Genomic DNA, 19,507 nt, shown 5'->3' with positions numbered 1-19,507 from the left:
TGAATTAACTGTATTTAAATATAAAAAAAAGAAACTCTGCAATAGTGTTAAGTTTTTGCTCTTTCTTTATTCCGAAGATGACCAACTTAAACTAAATGATCTGATTTATTAATGTTTACAAGTTGAACCATTTTGTCGCTCATTTTAAAATATGTATTTATTATTTTGACGATTTTGAGATCCAAACCTAATGAAGGATAACTATAATGAGCACTACGTGTGTGTAATATTTTATTTATCATGTTTTCTTGTTAACTTGTTTTACATTATGAAAATAATGACAAAACTCATTGTCTTAACTTCAAAGTTGCCGGGAAACTAAACCGTGTTTAAAAAAAAAAATAACAATATTTTTTTATAAGATAAGATGTACAAAATTAAAAGGGTCTATGGTTAAAACAAAGGATGACTTGACTCTTTGTGTTATTTGATGTTGAATAAATTACAGTGTTCGCCAGTAACCCTCCCATAAACAGATACTACAGACTGCCATAAAGTACCTTCTGTCTGGTAGTATGTGGAAACCCCATGGCTTGTGTACTGTGGACTTAAGCTGTGTTCCCTATGGACCTTTTTTTTTAAAGTACCACAACTTTTCTGTAGAATGACAAAATTAATTCAAATGTGGACGCATGGTTAACTGCCCTCCCTGTCAACTTACTACATCCATGATGTAAAACTAACAGGCAGGCAGAAAGACGTCCCGGAAGACTTCCGCGCAACCAAGGTAATTTATCAGAGTCACAAAAAAGTCCAATGGGAACAGCTCTGCACTGTAAAACGCAATTCAAATGCACAAATTATAAGTCCAGGTGGGAACGCACAGTAGAATTACACTAAAGCCCGTCACGGTAAGTTAACTTTCCGAGTGGCAGCGGTAGAACAATTCCAATGGGAACGGGCTTTAGTCTACACAGTCTCCAGTGGTATTTTGTGGAAAGAGCCTGTAGGGCAGGAGAGTACATCGATGGTACAGGGTTTTGTCCAAAAAGAAAATACCAATTAAAACAACAGAGGGCCGAAGTTGCCCTGCTGGTTTGTTCATTGCTGCCCAGCCCACAGTCACATATAAACCATTGACAGAAACGGTTGCTCAACAAAATCTCTAGAAATCAAGTCCAATACAAATACCCCAGTCGAAAGGCTTTACCTTTTAAACATGAAAATTCTAGCACACTAGTGGAACAAGATTCCCTAGTCCGGCTGGTCAGTGACCCCAAAAACAGTTTTGCCAAACCTTAACTTATTTTGTACCACAACAAGAAGGGTAGGTCCAGCAGAGTTTAAACCTGACACTTGACTGCAGTGTGCTAAACTCATAACCGGAAAAGTCTGGCGGTCTTGTGTTGTTCCAGTAAAACCTTTTGTTCAACAAAATTTGAGCCACTGTCTAACTTTATGACTGTTGGAGTTTTGTTTTGCAACTTTAAGATCGTCCTGATTTGAAAGCAATGAACCAGCCATGTATACAAGAAATGCATAAAACTGAATCTGCATGAATCAGTACCGAAACAAAACAGTCAGCGAACCACCAGCAAAATGGCTGCTGGTGCCTACCAATACATTCTTGTTAATGCTTAAAATGTACAATAAAACAGTGCACAAGCTTTTCAGACATGACCTCTGTTTCTTTGGCTTGAAAACTGTTCAATGATGATAATAAAAACAAACAAGGATTCACAGGCGAGTCTGCTTGCCTTTAGAATTTGGCGATCCCTTGAAGCTTCTGAAGGAAGTCGATGTAGAGCTTGTGTTCCAGGGCGCTGGCGAGATCTGAGAGCTTCTCTACAAACTCATCATTGATGCCCCGTTCCTCTAAAGAGTTCAACAGGAAGTTATAAAGATTCTGTAGAGATAAATAAACAAAAATAAAGGTGGTAAATAGTCTGAAACTAAGTAGGATCCAAATGCTAGAAGGTATGTTGAAATGATGACATTTCTACCTTTTGGCAACCCTTGGAGTTAAGCCAGGTTCATACTGCCTGCGAATGCGATATGAATGTTAAAGTCACAAGTTCGCAACGAAAAATTCGCAGCAGTTCAACTCTGCTCAACTCACTTGCGAATATCGCTGCGAAAGGAGGATTGTGACGACAAATTCACATCAAATTCGCTTAGCATTCGCATGAAGTATGAACCAGGCTTTATATTTTTCACAGAGCTTTTGGGAATAGTATCATCAGCACTAGAGAAGTAGACCAAAGAGCATGATTTCTAAACATGTCAAAACAAATACGGCTGAATTCCTTCACAAGGCTTACTTAAAAAGTCTGAATTCAGATAAAAGTCTTGAATAGTGAATTTACTTTTTGTAAATATTCTTAATTCTGCCTCTGGGTATTATGTTTTATAAGCCATACTCTGCAATCTGGGCAATCTTTATGGTTTTATCTTCATGTTTATATCAATTTTATGTTAATTTAAAAAATGAAACGACAAATATTATTATAACTTTTATTTCTTTATGTAATTTGTTTTGGGAGGAGTTTAAAAATAGGGTTTTAAAGGCAGTGGACACTATTGGTAATTACTCAAAATAATTATTAGCATAAAAACTTACCTGGTAACAAGTAATGGGGAGAGGTTGATAGTACAAAACATTGTGAGAAACAGCTCCCTCTGAAGTAACGTAGTTTTCGAGAAAGAAGTAATTTTCCACGAATTTGATTTAGAGACCTCAGATTTAGAACTTGAGGTCTCGAAATCAAGCATCAGAAAGCACACAACTTAGTGTGACAAGGGTGTTTTTTTTTTCATTATAATCTTGCAACTTCGACGACCAATGGAGCTCAAATTTACACAGGTTTGTTATTTTAGGCATATCTTGAGATACACCAAGTGAGAAGACTGGTCTTTGACAATTACCAATAGTGTCCACTATCTTTAAGTTAAAAACAGAGAAATTCCATCCCTGCTTTTTTGAGCAGAAGACTAGCGTGCAACAATTAGGTACAACTTACACCATCCATGACCTCTGAGCCAACACTGAATATTCCCTCGTCCATCTTGCCGTCGTGTATGCTGACCTCATCGATGATGAAGAGGTCCTCGCTCCCTGGTTCCGCTGCCTCCTCGTCCAATTCCTCACTCACATCAAAGCGACAACTAATGGACAAGGAGCTCTGTGTGTCCTTGGTGATCTCTACATTGAATTCTGGATATGAGCGGAGCTGGAAAATAAAATATACCAGGTATGATAATGGGTATTATAGATTCACCTCGTATAAAAATACCTTTTTCAAAATTGGGAAAATTTGAAGCAAGAATAAATTGAGGAATACAAACACATTTGAAGATAGGCCTAAATAATAAAGTTCTTGTATGAAAACCCATTTCACAAAGTACATCCAACAGGGCATAAATGAACATTACAGATGAAATTAAGGGTTTGGGGAATTAGTTAAAAACATGTATATAATAATATAACTCTCATATTAAACTTTGAATATTTATGTGAATCTACACTTTTTCATACATACTCATCAACACAAACTGTCTAAATTGTAAAAAGAAAAAAGTAAAGTGATCTTTCATCAGGAAGTCCCAATGGCAGATTTAAATTAACAATTAGGAATGGATACAAACTACACTTGCACAATTATGCAAATACAAACAAATTGCACTGCGTGTCTGTGCTTTTCTCCAAAATAAACAAGTCAACAAACAGGTACAGATTTATGACACACACAGGTTATATGATTCAATAGATTAAATTTGATTTGATAGAAATACTAGAAAAACCTGGGCTAAGGGAAAACACTTAATATAGGATGATGTGTGAGTCTACAACCTGCACAGAATTAATTAACATTTTATCTAAGTTTGAATATTTTTTTTATGCACAATAAAATCACACCTCTTCATAAAAGAAACAAAACAGAAAAAGAATGTCAAAGCAATACAGAAATATTTCAATATAATTAAATTCCAAAATATGTAGAACAAGCAAATGATCAATGTATACGGTAAGTTGCTCATTACTAATAAAACAGACCAAGAAAATGTATATTCCTATAACACTTCCAACACCCATCCCAAAACACACTTCCGACACCAATTCCAAAAACACTCTTTCGGTGTCATACATGTAGGGAAATCTGTCCCTCGGAGATTCTGTCCCCCATTTGGGAAATTAACATGGGCTGGAGGAAGGTGATTTAAAATAGGATGTTATCAGAAGTAGTTTGTACACAGTTTGCAGAATGGGTGGACAGAATCCCTGGGGTGACATAATCTCTAGGGGGGGGGGGGACAGGATCTCCTACCACACCGACACCAATCCCTCCCAAAACACTTCCGGCACCAATTCCCAAAAGATTCAAGAAGAAGGACAATGTTATAAATTACCCGAGACGCTGCAGCACCTTCTTGCTCTGCCTCTTCACCCTGGGGCTCTTCTTCAACAGAATGATTCAAATTAAAAGTAACTTTCACCCTGCAAGGAAAACAAGTTCAAAAGAAATGTAAAGAGAACTTTACTCTAAAATCCAACACCCCCATTGTTGTATATCAAGGGAACGCAAATGAAAACATTTTGTCGTTGTCATTGCCTTGGTACCCTTGAAATGCTCCAGTAGAAATTTACAATTTCCTCATAGGGTGCCCGTTTGCCGAAGAGAAAATGCCTAGGTGCCCTTGCCCTTTCAAAAACGAAGCATACAGCCCTGGGAGTGCTGTATCCGAATAGTCACTTTCATTATTTACTCGACATTCAGACCAAAAACAAAACCATCTTAGTAAATAAAATGATACTTTGGTTATTATAAGTGAAAGCAACTTTCCTTAAAATAAAGTTCTTCAAAGAATAGTGTCCTGTGCCTTTATATCATTTAATCATTGGTACTTATCACTTACGTTTCTCCATTACTGACTTTTGTCAGGGTTGCCACAGCATTTTCTTGCGTCAGTGTAAAGTCTGGGATTTTTGGAACGGTTGGAAACTGCCGGCTGTCTCTTTCCAACTTTATCTCGTTTTCTAAATAATCTGCCAACTCCTCATCACCTGTTTGGGGGAGAGCATTATAGGTTTTACTTCTTTAAATTAAGGAATTATCTTTGAAAATGAATGTTTATAGGTGAAGGTCCGACGTTTCGACTCTAGCACTAGCAGAGCCTCTCAGAGTTAGCCGATAGTTAACATTTTAGTTTACAATCATTTAATCATTATGACCAAAAGCATGTCCGTTTGATCTGGGTAGATAAGAAAAATATGTCAAGTTCTTCATCTATTACCAATAGAGGAAGATATTTTGTACTGTGAGGAAATTGGGCACTTCATACTGTCAGCCCAAATCCCTTCACTTCTAACTTTCGATATATGTAATTTAACTTGTTTATATTTTTTATTTGTCTTGCTTACAAAATCAACAACTTTTATTTCTATTAAGTTGTTTCTGTAGGTTGTTTTCTAGACCCAGAAACTGGGGTGCTGCACTCCTTTGTTTTCGAAATGTGTTATTGTCAGTCGTACAGCTAGTACGACCGGCTGAACGACCGATAATGAAAATTTCGAAAAAAAGGAGACCAGTGGTCTGGCCTAATTTTATAATTATTTTTGTGGGCTTAAATGGGGAATATACTCCTGGTCCTAGTTTTTGTTTCTTGTAATGCTTTTCATTTTGCTGTTACGCGCTTTGAGGAATGCTAGGAAAAGTTTCCGTATGGCGCCACCAATTTTTCATTCGATATGGAATAATATAGTATCTAATTTACCTCAATGAGATATCCCTCTTTGTAAAAATGAGTGAAAAAGTGGTGGCGCCGTACGGAAAGTTATCCGAATGCTAATTCATATATTGCACTATAATTCATAATCATACTGTTTTATTATTATTATTATTATTTATATATTACTAGGCCTTGCAAGTTTGGTAGTCAGTGTAGTGTATGTTAGTGATACAACAAAAATAATATATTCATGAATATGTTTTAATTAATTATGATTTAATTTGTATTCAACAAAGTGGTAAAATTTGCAATATAAAAAGTGACCTGCTGAGTGACACCACCAAAATCTAAATTTTTTTTAGGATAAAAAAGTTCTTTCCGCATGGCGCCACCACTTTTTCACTCTTATTTACAAAAAGGGATATCTCATTGAGGTAAATTAGGTACTATATTATTTCATATCGAATGAAAAAGTGGTGGCGCCATACGGAAACTTTTCCTTTTTTTATGATAACAATTATAATTAAATTTAAAATTTCATTTAATGATATTGCATTGGTGGTAGGACACAGAAACTTTTCCCAACCACATTTCAAATGTTTCTCATACTACTAACTAGTCATTACCCTTTGTATGCATGCCAGCACAACCACAGCTACACAGTTTGCCCGGTTCTCTCAACCTTGTTGCCTTGGCCAAGACGTGGCTGATATCTCCCCCGGCTGACGAGCCGCTGTCCCGGCTGGAGTGATTGCAAAGATACCAAAACGATCTCGTAAAAGTACGACTCATTTGACCCTCCTTCTGAATAGAAAGTAGACATTTTGAGGCTACTGTAGCTTGTGTGGTATGTCTACATTTTGTCACCATTCTACCGGCCACACTTGAGAAAATTCTTGCGACGGAAAATGCCATTTTTAGGGTTGTTTTATGTTTAACTTTAGTGCAGGATGGTCCGCTAAAAATTGAATTTGGTAATGCGCACATGTGTGGAAGATAATCGGCTCATAACTAAATTGTTTTAAAATTTTCTTATCAAAATAGTTATAATTTATTTACTCTTAACAAAAGTACAAATTCCGTCTTTTAAAAACAATTTATGTCCACTCTTTTTTTAATAGTACGGAATAAGAACAAATTCTTTTATATTTTAAAAATATTTATCCGTACTATTTTAATAAAAGCGCACGAGGAAATCTAGGGAATCAAAGGTCGTGAACTTTCATAGTCTAGTTTCCAGCTTGTCGGAAATACCTCACGTAAATTATCATTGGAGCGTAAGCGACAGCTGTATAACATAAACAGACTAAATGCCGTGTCACCACCATAATTTGTGTACAAAGTAGACGACGGTAATTTGGTAATTCCTTCCGATTAGAGTAATGGATAATTCCATTATTTCATCCCTAGCTGAAGAGCTCGATGACATGAACGTGGAGTACGATTCTTTGAAGGTAATATGAAAACAATAATTGAGCTGGAATGTCTGTTGTTGGTGTGTGGAGAGTTTTAAAACTAAGATTTGTAATCGAAGTGACAGGTCAGCGAATTTTGTAAACACTCCAGACTTTGTGAATAGCGCCCTCATGTTCATTGTTTCAAATGGACAATAATTGGCAAATGGATTATGCAATAATACGGGCCTCCCCGTTTTTCTTAACATGATCAATAGGAACAGCAGCGAAATTCTTTTAAAGCTGAATGTTTAAATCTCAATCTTGATTTATTGATCTGAATTCTGAAAGAAAAAAACCCCAAATGTCCCCAAAACAATCTGACAATATTTATATAGATTATCATCTAAAAATAAGTCAATTTAAATAAAGAATTTTCTGTTCCGGACAAAACATCCTTATCATCTCGAGTTGATGAAAAATAGTCACCTTACAAAAAATACCATGATTGAATTTAGCTACTCCAAAATTAATTAACTTATTATTAAAAAGATTCCCTAATGAAATCCATATGGTCATTCTCACCGTTTTTTCTTGATTCTTAAAACATTGGAAAAACGCATATTGTTCATTGAATTTTTAATGAAATTTGCGCAGTTTAGATTTAAAAACACTGGACACCTTTGGTAATTGTCAAAGACCAGTCTTCTCACTTGGTGTATCTCAACATATGCATAAAATAACAAACCTGTGAAAACTTGAGCTCAATAGACAATTGGTCATCGAAGTTGTGAGATAATAATGAAAGAAAAAACACCCTTGTCACAAAAAGTTGTGTGCTTTCAGATGCTTGATTTCGGGACCTCAAATTCTAAATCTGAGGTCTCAAAATCAAATTTGTGGAAAATTACTTCTTTCTTGAAAACTACGTCACTAAATGAGCTGTTTCTCACAATGTTTTATACTATCAACCTCTTCCGAATATTCGTTACCAAGTAAGGTTTTATGCTAATAATTATTTTGAGTAATTACCAATAAGGGCCACTGCCTTTAACTGTTGCAGACTTAAAAAGCTTAAAAGTTGTTGAGAACATTTGTACATAGAACTTATCGCGATTCCCGCCTGGCTGAATTTTCTCAATATTGTCAAAAAACACTTTGGGAAGGAAAAAGAGCAAGCAAAGCAAAAAAAGAATGCTTTTCAAAACAAAAATTTACCAGCAACAAAACCGTGGCATGGAGGACTGTTTTAAATCTTTCATTGAATGTAAAATAGTTAATTGACCAACTTGAAAGTGAAACGCAATTACAGAACCTCTGGCTGCCTGAATTGCTCTTTTATTTGATTGGTTACTTTTTCTGTAAAGTTTACCCAGATGTTTTCTTGTATACAGGAGCAAAGCAAAGAGTTTAAGAAGACACTAGATACACTGCGTTCACTTCAGAAGACTTGTATGTCAATGGTGACTCACCAGAAGAAGAAGTACAAGCAAATCAGCAAGTCCCTCCAGTGGTAAGTATTGCAAGTTTACCTATGGTTTCTTGAACCGTTCGATTAATTTATTCCAATATCAATGTAAATACACATTTCCACAAAAAGGGCATTTCCATTGGGAAAATCCTAAAGTCTATGGGAAACTTTTGAAGGGGCACCATGGCCAAGACCAGGGCAATGAAGGCTGGCCTTCGTGAAATTCCTGGCCTGATACAATAAAACTATCCTAAACCTTTGTACATTTCATTTCAAAAGTGTTTAGGTTAGTTTTATTGTGTCAGGCCAGGAATTTCACGGAGGCCAGCCCTCATTGCCCTGGTCTTGGCCTTGGTGCCCCTTCAAAAACTTCCCATAGTATTTCATGGCAAAGTACACTATACCTTTGGTTTCTGGAACTGTTTGATTGGTTTGCTCCAGTATAAATGTAGAAACACAACATGCCTGGAATTTCATCTTTGAAATGACAAGGCCATTTTCATTTTGAAAAGGGTGTTTCCTTTGGGAAAATCTTAAAGTCTAGGGGAAATTTTTGAAGGGGCACCAAGGCCAAGACCAGGGCAATGAAGGCTGGCCTCCGTGAAATGCCTGGCCTGACACAATAAAACTATCCTAAACCGGTGTACATTTCATTTCAAAAGGTGGTAAATGTTTTTGAGATGTTGTCAAAAGTATGAAGTGTTTGTGTTAACACAGGAAGAATAATCCGTAATTGGAATTCACAATCTGAGAAATGTTTCATGCAGAAATGTTCTCCGATTGAAATGCTTTCTAATCTCTCATTTCTTTGAAGGGAATTATCATTAGCTGCAGTGCTTCTAACCAAGCAAGTTTATATAGTCAATCGTTTTTTGAGTAATTACCAAATGTATGATACCCTGTCTGGACGCTCTCTTATTACTCAAAATAAATGTCAACATAAAAACTTACTTGGTACCAAGCAATGGAGAGTTGTTGATAGAATAAAACATGGCGAGAAACGGCTCCCTCTGAAGTAACGTAGTTTTTGAGAAAGATGTAATTTCTCACTCTTATAATAAAAGACTTCAGCTGAAGCCTTTTATAAAGCATCTGAAAGCACACAAAACCAAAGCGTGTTTCTTTTAATATTCTCTTGCAAATTGGATGACAAATTGAGCCAAAATTTCCACACGTTTGCTATTTGATGCATATTTTCAGATACACCAAGTGAAAATAAGTCTGTTCTTCGACATTATCCAAAGGTGTCCAGTGCCTTTAATTGCATAATAAACCACAGTCAACTCAAAGGTGTTTTTTTCGACTTTGTCCAATTTGAAGCCACAGCAAGGATCTTGGAATAGAAGACAGGCCGAGGTTGGAGGAGTTACAGCGACATGTTGCCGAGAAACAGAAAGTCTGCGATGAGATTCACGAATCACTGCCAAGAGCGTCAGAGTAAGTCACTGTGAAAGGAGTATGGGTCATCATGGGTCAGGGGTCATCAGGGGTCAGAGGGAGAGGACCATCCTAGTTGTCCTATTTCTGAACAACCAATTTCACAGTTATGCGCAATAAATATATACTAACCAGAACATACACATGAATAACTAAATATTGAAACTTTTTCCGTCCACAGAGGTTTTCTGAAGCTGTCGCTCGGTCAAGTCAGCGTGTCGCTCTTGAGCAAAGCAGAGAAGTGAGTATTCAACCTTCAGAGATACTCTCGCAGTTACCCAACTCTACAACACCACTTTTCAATTTGACTCATAAATTCATTTTTCTCAACAAACAAGTATTTTGGTGAGAGAAAATGTTTATGATAATGTATGACAAAAAAGTGAAAATTAATATAGTTTGATCACAAAAGTTATTTATTTGCATCTGGAAATAGAATTCACAAAACTTACTTAATTAGCATGAAATAGGCAAAATTGGAGTATTTAATACCCAAATCTTTTGAAGTTTGGCCAAAGGACGCTGAATTGGAACAAAGTCTTCAGAGTGTGTTCTTTTTGGTGTTCATCTTTGTTTTAATTGCCCTATTGTGCATTCTTGAACACTATCTTGAAAATTTTTGTGAAAATAGTTGTTAAAAAAAAAGGTTTGCAAATCAGGACGAAATTTGTGCATAACGGCACGCAATTAGTGCATTATCGACCCGATACACTAGCTTGTGCATGTGGAGAACCCTGGTATCTGTTCAACCTCACCTTCTATGATGTCCATTTCTCCCTGATCTGTAGGTTTGACTACAAGGAAGAATATGAATGCTTCAAATTATACATGAGCATCATCATGATGATCGTCTCATTCTTCACAACATTCATCGTAGACTATAGGTAATTACCAAACTCAAACTCTTTATTTTGGGTTGAACAAAAACATATTTACTTGAGCGGGATATGAACCGCTGACCTCTGCCGTCGATTTCACCAAACTCTTCCTAAGTTAAGATTAATCTTAGGATTTAGGACGAGTCCCAACCCTGCACTGTAGCACGAAGACCTTAAGATTATTCCTAAGTTAGGATGAGTTACTCTTCCTATCTCGAGATAGAATTAATCCTAGTTGTTTTCCCAACTGTAAAGTAGTCCAGTATGAATTTATTGATAAAAACTTGGCCAAGTACCAAGCAGGTACACTCAAGGTGTGCCTGATGGCCCAAAATTTGAATCTGATCAGTAACCCTTCTAAAGATTGTGTGTTCCTGTCAGGGATTATACTTCCTGCATGGATATATTTGCTCTAGGTTTTCATTTGTTATATAAAAAAACGCAACCACTTTTTGAAACCATTTTTGTGAGGGGGGTTAAGGTGGTTTTTATTATGGGGTTGAACGGATGGGGAGAACTAGTATTTTAAAATACGATCTTGTTTGAGTGTGATTTTTTTATTTACTTGTTCAATTTGTGTATTTATCCATAGGCTTTTTGATGCTCAGTTCCATTTCTTGCTAGTCTGGTATTACTGCACTCTGGTCATACGAGAAAGCATCCTCCGCCATAATGGCTCAAGGTGAGTAAAGACTAATACAGGGAACCTTTATTAAAAAAAAAGAGTTTTTACAAGAGGCCACAGACGGCAACTCCAAGGTGTTGGCTACACTTCATAACTGATATGGGTCAACTGACACCAGGAGTACGTTACCCCCTTCACAGTCCAGAAAGGCATGGGTATCATCCACTAGGAGCTTGGCTGTTTGGTTGAGCAGAATGCACTACTTTTCCAACTTTTTACGAAGGAATTATGGTGAAGTGCCTTGCTCAAGGGCACAAGGATCATGTATCAAACCCACACTCTGCTGCTGAAAACACCAGAGCTTGGGCAAGGTGAACTAGACCGCTCAGCCACGACTTTCTACAAAAGAAAGGGGGCATGGTTTCAGTGTCTCCCTGGTGCTGAGACAAGACACTTCTTATTACAATCAATCTTTGTTTGGCCATAGACCTCTGTGTAGCTAAAGGCCTGCTTGTGGCGGCATGTGCCAGGGGTCTCAACAAGAACTGTTGGCCAAATCTACAGAGGAAGTCAAATGTTGGAACATGTCACACATGTTTTTGTTTCTCTCTGCTTTTCAGGATAAAGGGTTGGTGGGTGATACACCACTATCTGTCTGTGGTACTGTGTGGCATTCTGCTGATATGGCCGTCTGGAGTGTCCTATGACATGTTCAGGAATCGCTTCATGGCATTTTCTCTGTATCTAAGTAAGTTTGGGAGTTACTTTATCAAGGTTTACGGAGAGTGTTAAAGAATTTGTTAGCTTATAATATATTGTATGCAGTGATCATAACATGAATATCTTGTGTGTATATGTAGGTATTTAGCCCAAAGTATTGCAAAAGATTGCGTGACTGCGGTTCAATTAATTAACGTGCAGTTTGTGGTAACTTTAGGTGTGAAAAAAGTTTTCACACAAACCCTTTTCACACTACTATTTTCGGGCGCCTAGAGCCTAAATTCCATCGCAATTGAGCACAGCTGGTGGCTTCTCCAGTTAACCACTCTCATTGAAGCACTTTGAGCTATGACTCTACTCTCTACACCAGCATGTGTGTGCCTCAAATTGCCACTGTTGTGGCATAGTGAACTAATGCTGCTCTTATGCAAGTTTTGGACCACTGCAATACAGGCCTGTATGCATTGTTTTTTGAAAGGGCAAGGGCACCAATGCCTTTTCTCTTTGGTAAAGAGCACCCTATGATGAAATTGTAAATTGTTACTGGAACATTTCATGGGCACCAAGGCAATGACCAGGGGACATTGAGGCAATCGCCTTCATTGCCATGCCTCAATGAAGTATTAGGCCTGCAATACATCATAGGATTTTTGTTTCTGTTTTGCAGATTGTGTTCAAGTGCTTCAGTATTATTACCAGAGTGGTTGTCTCTATCGTCTTAGGGCATTGGGAGAGAAAAGTGATATGTACATTACAGTAGGTAAGCATATTGTACAGGGGATAGTGTGTGTTAGGTAGGGGTGGATCGTTAATGCTTAGTGGCGCTCTTTGGGTTCGATGCACAGTGTTCATTTAAAAGGAAACATGAATCACCGGTGGTAGCTGAGCATCATTAATTCACCAAGCGTTGCGTCTTGTTGAAAACTGTGAGTTGTTTGTCATTTTTGTGGTAATAGGCCTATTGGTTTCTGCAAAGATTTTCTAGTAACAATACACATTTCTCACATAGCGATTTATCACATCCGAAGGTGTCTCAAAGAGCTCATTATTTTTTCTACAAGGCATGAGGAGCTGTGGTCGAAATATAAGATCCATTTATGTTACATAGCACTGTTTACAAGGTGCTTCAGCCAACCATACCAGAAAACACTAGGGCAAATCCCCTTTTCTTAACAATTGTACTGGGTTTCTTAACACAACACAACACAATACATGGGACCTATGGCTGTACAGCCCATCCAAAAGGAAGCAATACTAGTTAAGTGTCCTGCTTATGGACACAAGTGTCAAAACTAGAACTGGAACCCACACTCGGCTGATCAGAAATACCGAGTCCAGTGGTGGAGTTCACAAAGAGTTAGGACTCGTATTTTCTCGAGTTAGGACGAGTAACTCGTCCTAACTTAGGATTAATCTTAAGGTCTGCATGCTACAGTGCAGGGTTGGGACTCGTCCTAAGTCCTAAGATTAGTCTTAAGTTAGGAAGAGTTTTGTGAAATCGATGGCTGTGTGCTTGACTGCTCAGCAATGTCACGCAACTAGGATTGGTGGTCTAGGAATAAGTCCTTGGCAAGAGGAACTGGAATATTATAGAACTATCCTTCTTTTCTTTTTCTCAGTGACATTGATTTTGTTCCCCTGTAGAACATGACCAAACCAAATAATAACTGGATTGTACTGGTTGGGCTAATGATTCTTTTTATGACATTTTTCTCAGAGGGTTTTCAAGCTTGGATGTGGCGAGGGCTAACTTTCCTCTTACCATTTCTTTTCATTGGATATGTAAGTATTTATTTATTTATTTATTTTGATTTCATATCCAACAGTACAATTAGCGCCAATAACAGAATAAATAGGAAAAAGCAGTAGAGAAGTAGATCAACGAGCAGGATTGCTTTAATATCTAAAGAAAATAACAGCTACACTCTCCCGCAAGCAGACAGTCAAGGTCTGATTTTTTTTAAAGCAATATTTTCTGTTTTATATTTATTTATGACACATCAAATCGAGCAAGAACCAAAACCAGATGAACTAATTAAGGAGAAAATGGAGAAATGTTTAGTTTTAGATGTGGGAGGAAAACCCCAATAGGGGAAACCCATACAATCAGTTAGGGGCTGGAAGACTAAACCCAATCCACATGCAAGTCTGAGGTGGGATTCGAACCTGGACCCACAGAGGTAAAAGACAGTGGAAAGAAACCACTGAGCCAACCTGATCCCCTTCAGTTACTCAAGTTAACCAATCCTGTTTTACCTCGTCTTCAGCTGTTCCAATTTTACAACGCCATCTTCCTGTTTCAACTGTCCTTCCACCCAGATGCAAACGAATGGATGGTGAGTCAATTATGAGATCATTCTTCTCTCTTAGTTTTGAACTATTCGGTTTCATTTAGAGGATAATCTTGTTTAACATAATATAATAATAATAATGCCGAAGTATTATATAGCGCACGTATCTACCAAACAAGGTCCTCAAGGACCCTTAGTATATACAAACTCTCAGAAAGATAGGTTATTGAAGTTATGAGTTATGAGACCCAATTATGTAGCACCTTATAATGGTTTACAAGGTGCTACGGCGCATCCAGCAGCCACAGCCAGGAACACCGGGGTGAACCCCTTCTCTTTTCAAAAAGTGCACTGGGTTCTTTTACATGCATTACACAACACATGGGACCAATTGCTCTACGTCCCATCCGAAGGATGAAGCAATGGATAAGTAAGGCACGGAAAGAATTCACTCGGCCAAGCAACCAGATTCCTAACTAAGACTAAATTAAAGCCATTGGACCCTTTCGGTAAACAGTGTTGTCCAAGGCCCACACTTTGTGTACCACAACTTCTATATCAAATAACAAACCTGTGAAAATTTAGGCTCAATCGGTCATCGGAGTCGGGAGAAAACAACGGAAAACCCCACCCTTGTTTCCGCGCGTTTCGCCGTGTCATGACATGTGTTAAAAATAAATCTGTAATTCTCGTTAACGAGAATTTATATTGTTTTGCTTTTTTCTCAAAAAGTAAAGCATTTCATGGAATAATATTTCAAGAGAAGTCTTTTACCATTGCCTTCTGCAAACCCTGTAAGTTATTTGTAAATCTGTGAACTTTTTTGTTTTTTTCTGAACCGAAAGGGTCCAATGGCTTTAATCAACTAAAAAAAGGTTTTGCAACATCATGTGAATATCTCTATTTGAGTAGTGTTGGTTCTGAAAAAAAAAACCGGTGGTTCAGAACCAGTACTACTCAAATAGAGATACTCCCAAGGCATTACCATAAACCTTTTCTTAGTTATACTTCCTTTATTTAAAGTTTCAAATCCTATTTGAAATTGGTAATTACTCAAAATAATTGTTAGCATAAAAGCTAACTTGGTAATGAGCAATAGAGAGCTGTTGATAGTATAAAACATTGTGAGAAACGTCTCCCTCTGAAGTAATGTAGTTTTTTAGAAAGAAGTAATTTTCAACGAATTTGATTTCGAGACCTCAGAATTAGATTTTGAGGTCCCGAAATCAAGCATCTAAAAGCACACAACTTTGTGTGACAAGACTGTTTTTTCTTCCATTATTATCTCGCAACTTCGACGACCAATTGAGTTCAAATTTTCACAGGTGTGTTATTTTGTGCATATGTTGAGATACACCAAGTGAGAAGACTGGTCTTTGACAATTACCAAAGGTGTCCTGTGTCTTTAACTTATTCAAGTTATTAAGAGTGGAAGGTTACATCATCAATCGTACTAATTTGACTCGTACTAATTGGACTCTATTATTTGAACAGGTGCCAGCTTCCGCCATTATCTTCTTTGTCCTGTTTCTGGGAAACTTCTCCACAACCTCAAAGGTCGTTCTCACCAAGTTCCAGGCCAAGCAGAAGAAAGGAAACAAGAAACTTTGAAGCAGCTGAAACTTAACAGCAGGGGGAAGGGGTTGCGCTGCTACTTATGGAGGACGTTTTGATTTGATGACTACCGCCTTATATCTATCCCTAAGGTTATTCCATGGTTGGACGCAGCATCAAAACAAGCTTGCTTAAATATGGGGGTAGGGCGACTGTGATGCGATCAAGCTAAATGAGTCGTTTGTCAGAAATATCAGTATGGAGAAACAAGCCAAAACAGGCCAACAGGGTGATATTTTCAACAATATTTTTGTGTACATTAAAGTGCTAAAACATATGTGACTTTATATGGGCAACTTTCTTAACATAAAAAAGGTGATAAATATGATTGAAAGAAAATGTGCCAATGTATTTTCAATATTAACAACTCGACTTTAAACCTCTTTTTCTTGGTTTTATTCTCTCGCATCTCTTGGTGTTTCTAAACCAAAAAGTGGTATCAACATGTGGTTTTTAACAGTAAAAAAAAACATAAATTATGCTCTTTTCAAATGTATCAAAAAATAAGAAATGACCTGCAGCTGATTTCCTGAAACGCTAGGACGAGTAACTTGTCCTAATTTAGGATGGGTTCAATGCGTCCTACGTCTATGGATATAGAACTGAACTCATCCTAAGTGCTAAGATTAATCCCAAGTTAGGAAGAGTTTGGTGATAAATGGTTGGGTTGACAAATGACTCGTTTGGCTTGATCACATCTGTGTTTGAAGGTTTGACTGTTGACTCACTGAATAAGGGATATATTTAACCCTTTAGAGACCAGCAGCCGATTTCACGAAACGCTAGGATTAATCCTATCTCGAGTTGGGAAGAGTAATTCGTCCTAACTTAGGATGGGTTCAATGCGTCCTATTATCTATGGATACAGAACTTAACTTGTCCTAAGTCCTAAGACTAATCCTAAGTTAGGAAGAGTTTGGTGAAAATCAACGACAGAGTTGCCACAAGTGGCTTGTACCATAGCGGCTTTAAATGACTGGAAGGTTTGACCTAGGGTTGACCTACTGCTACTCACATAAAGAGGTCAAAGTAAAAGTCATGTGCGGATATAAAATTTTCCATATCCAAGGTAGTATGTTAAAGCCATTGGACCCTTTCGGTAAATAGTGTTGTCCAAGGCCCACACTTTGTGTACCACAACTTCTATATCAAATAACAAACCTGTGAAAATTTAGGCTCAATCGGTCATCGGAGTCGGGAGAAAACAACGGAAAACCCCACCCTTGTTTCCGCGCGTTTCGCCGTGTCATGACATGTGTTAAAAATAAATCCGTAATTCTCGTGAGAATTTATATTGTTTTGCTGTTTTCTCAAAAAGTAAAGCATTTCATGGACTAATATTTCAAGAGAAGTCTTTCACCATTGCCTTCTGTAAACCCTGTAAGTTATTTGTAAATCTGTGAACTTTTTTTTTTTTTCTGAACCGAAAGGGTCCAATGGCTTTAACATAGTCTCCAAATTTCTCAGCACAAAACTTAATTTTCCGTTGATATTTTTACTGACAAAATTTGATTAAAGAAATTAACAATACCAGGCGATGTCTGTGCGATTTGTGATGATTAGACAGAAGTGAATGGTCCCTTAAAAAAAATTCCATACATGATTATTTCAGTCTCCTAAATGAAGGAGAGACTAGTGCCAAGGGTAGAGCCAGGAAATGTGGTCAATGCCTGCAGAGTGTTGTGGAATAATTGGCTGTAATAAGTGGCGTCCGCCCTGTGACTACAAAATATTGAAACATCCACCAGCGCCCTCACTGAGGTCAATACATCAAGCCTACAATAAGCCTTAATAATACCTACAATGAGCCATTTGCGTGTTAGATTTGAATATTGTCTGGTACAATGACGTGCTAAAAATAAAAGAAAAAGAGAGAGAAAACAAGACAGGGAAACTAGCTGTATGATTACTCAATAAAATAATTGTATATTTAAAATATTGATGATTATTGATTAAATAGCTGAAATCAAAACTTTGCAAGTGATCACTACATTACTTCACGTTGCAAGAATTGTCAATTTATATTTTGTTACATTTTTATTTTATTTCAGATGGATATTGAAAGTACACATATACTCTTAGTGTGTGGTTATTGCCTTAGTAAAGAAAAGTAGGTTACATTAAAAATGAATTGTGTATTTGTTTTCAAATGGGTTAAAAGCAGAAAGAACTGTAAATTAACGAGGGGCTCCTACCCCCTCCCTCCCTCTGCCAAGAAAAAGCCTTATATCATCAAGGTCTTTCTGCTACTCCAGAAACTTGTAAAAAAAAAACGTACTAAAAATGTGCCGTCTAGTTACCTCATTTTTATAATAATACTAACTGGATTTATGTATGTATATTTGGTTTGCGGTAACACCATGTGTGTATCTACTTGCCAGGTAGAGTTGTTCTTAGGGAACTGTTTTGCTTTATTCTACTGCCGCGGAGTAGATAAGCGGAGGTTTCGGGAGACTTCTCAGTTCTGAAAAGAACTGGATTTATGTAGTGCCAAGTTACCAAAGAGTGCAAGGTGGATTTAACTCTTTCATGCGTCGACCGGTTGCTAGTGACCTGTCCATTCCAAAAAATAGTTGTAAAACAGAAAAAAAAAGATCGCACGACCACACAGTTTTCGGAATGGGAAAGAAAAAAATTAGTGACCAATTAATATGTCCATATGATCAAGGCATTGCCTTGTTAAAGGAACATTACAGAATTGGTTTTGCTAGCAAAAAAAAGTTGCTGGCAGTGTTAGCACATTATGTGATCCACCATATACATAAACTGACAAACCTGTATAAGTTTGAGATCGATCGGCCATCTGGGTCACGAGAGAAAAGTGAAAAAAAAACAATTACAAATTTTGCATTGCATCGATGCCAAAACAAAAATGAATTAAACACTCACTGAGCGATAAACTCCAAACGCAGAATTAGATAATTTATTTCTCACCAAACATGATATTTCAGACGGAAATATTTCAAGGGATGTTTTCTACTATCATCTTCATTAGACCGTGTAAGTTTTAATGTAAATCTGTGATCTTCACAGTTTTTGTTTCTTACCAATTCTGTAACATTCCTTTAAGTGTATAAATTATATAATGAAGCCATTCAATACTTAAAAATCAAAACGATTGAATTTTCCGAATGGCCACTTACACTCTGCAACGGCCCAAAGAAGTAAGAGCTTTACAGGGCCCAATTTCATAGAGCTGCTAAGCACACAAATTTGCTTAGTGTAAAATTTTTCCTCGATAAAAACGGGATTACCAACCAAATTTCAATTTGTTGCTTATTGCTTGTTCCTGGTTTTCAGCTGTTACTGTTTTTTTGCTTATCCTGAAAATCACGTGGAAATTTGGTTGGTCATCCTGTTTTTATCAAGGAAGAAATTCCATGCTAAGCAAATATTTGTGCTTAGCAGTT

The 19,507-nt window shown here is 37.2% G+C and overlaps 2 protein-coding genes across 2 annotated transcripts; one reads left to right on the top strand and one right to left on the bottom strand.

Moving 5' to 3' along the window:
* Positions 1-47: 47 nt before the first annotated feature.
* On the bottom strand, positions 48-6,643 carry LOC139939032 (complement component 1 Q subcomponent-binding protein, mitochondrial-like). The gene is made up of 5 exons (XM_071934742.1): positions 6,294-6,643; positions 4,855-5,002; positions 4,348-4,435; positions 2,961-3,170; positions 48-1,846 (listed from the first exon to the last, which is right to left on the bottom strand). The coding sequence occupies exons 1-5, from the start codon at positions 6,580-6,582 to the stop codon at positions 1,700-1,702; spliced, it is 882 nt and encodes a 293-aa protein (XP_071790843.1). The 5' UTR covers positions 6,583-6,643; the 3' UTR covers positions 48-1,699.
* Positions 6,644-6,949: 306 nt separating this feature from the next.
* Positions 6,950-16,117, top strand: LOC139939029 (transmembrane protein 120A-like). The gene is made up of 11 exons (XM_071934740.1): positions 6,950-7,121; positions 8,456-8,574; positions 9,853-9,969; positions 10,151-10,210; positions 10,758-10,853; positions 11,440-11,529; positions 12,093-12,220; positions 12,860-12,952; positions 13,910-13,974; positions 14,460-14,528; positions 15,978-16,117. The coding sequence occupies exons 1-11, from the start codon at positions 7,050-7,052 to the stop codon at positions 16,092-16,094; spliced, it is 1,026 nt and encodes a 341-aa protein (XP_071790841.1). The 5' UTR covers positions 6,950-7,049; the 3' UTR covers positions 16,095-16,117.
* The last annotated feature ends 3,390 nt before the right edge of the window (positions 16,118-19,507 follow it).

This window comes from Asterias amurensis, chromosome 6 (assembly GCF_032118995.1).
Source record: "Asterias amurensis chromosome 6, ASM3211899v1".
NCBI classification, from domain to species: domain Eukaryota; kingdom Metazoa; phylum Echinodermata; class Asteroidea; order Forcipulatida; family Asteriidae; genus Asterias; species Asterias amurensis.
The sequence above is the reverse complement of the archived record's forward strand: the minus strand, read 5'-3'. Positions and strand labels throughout refer to the sequence as shown.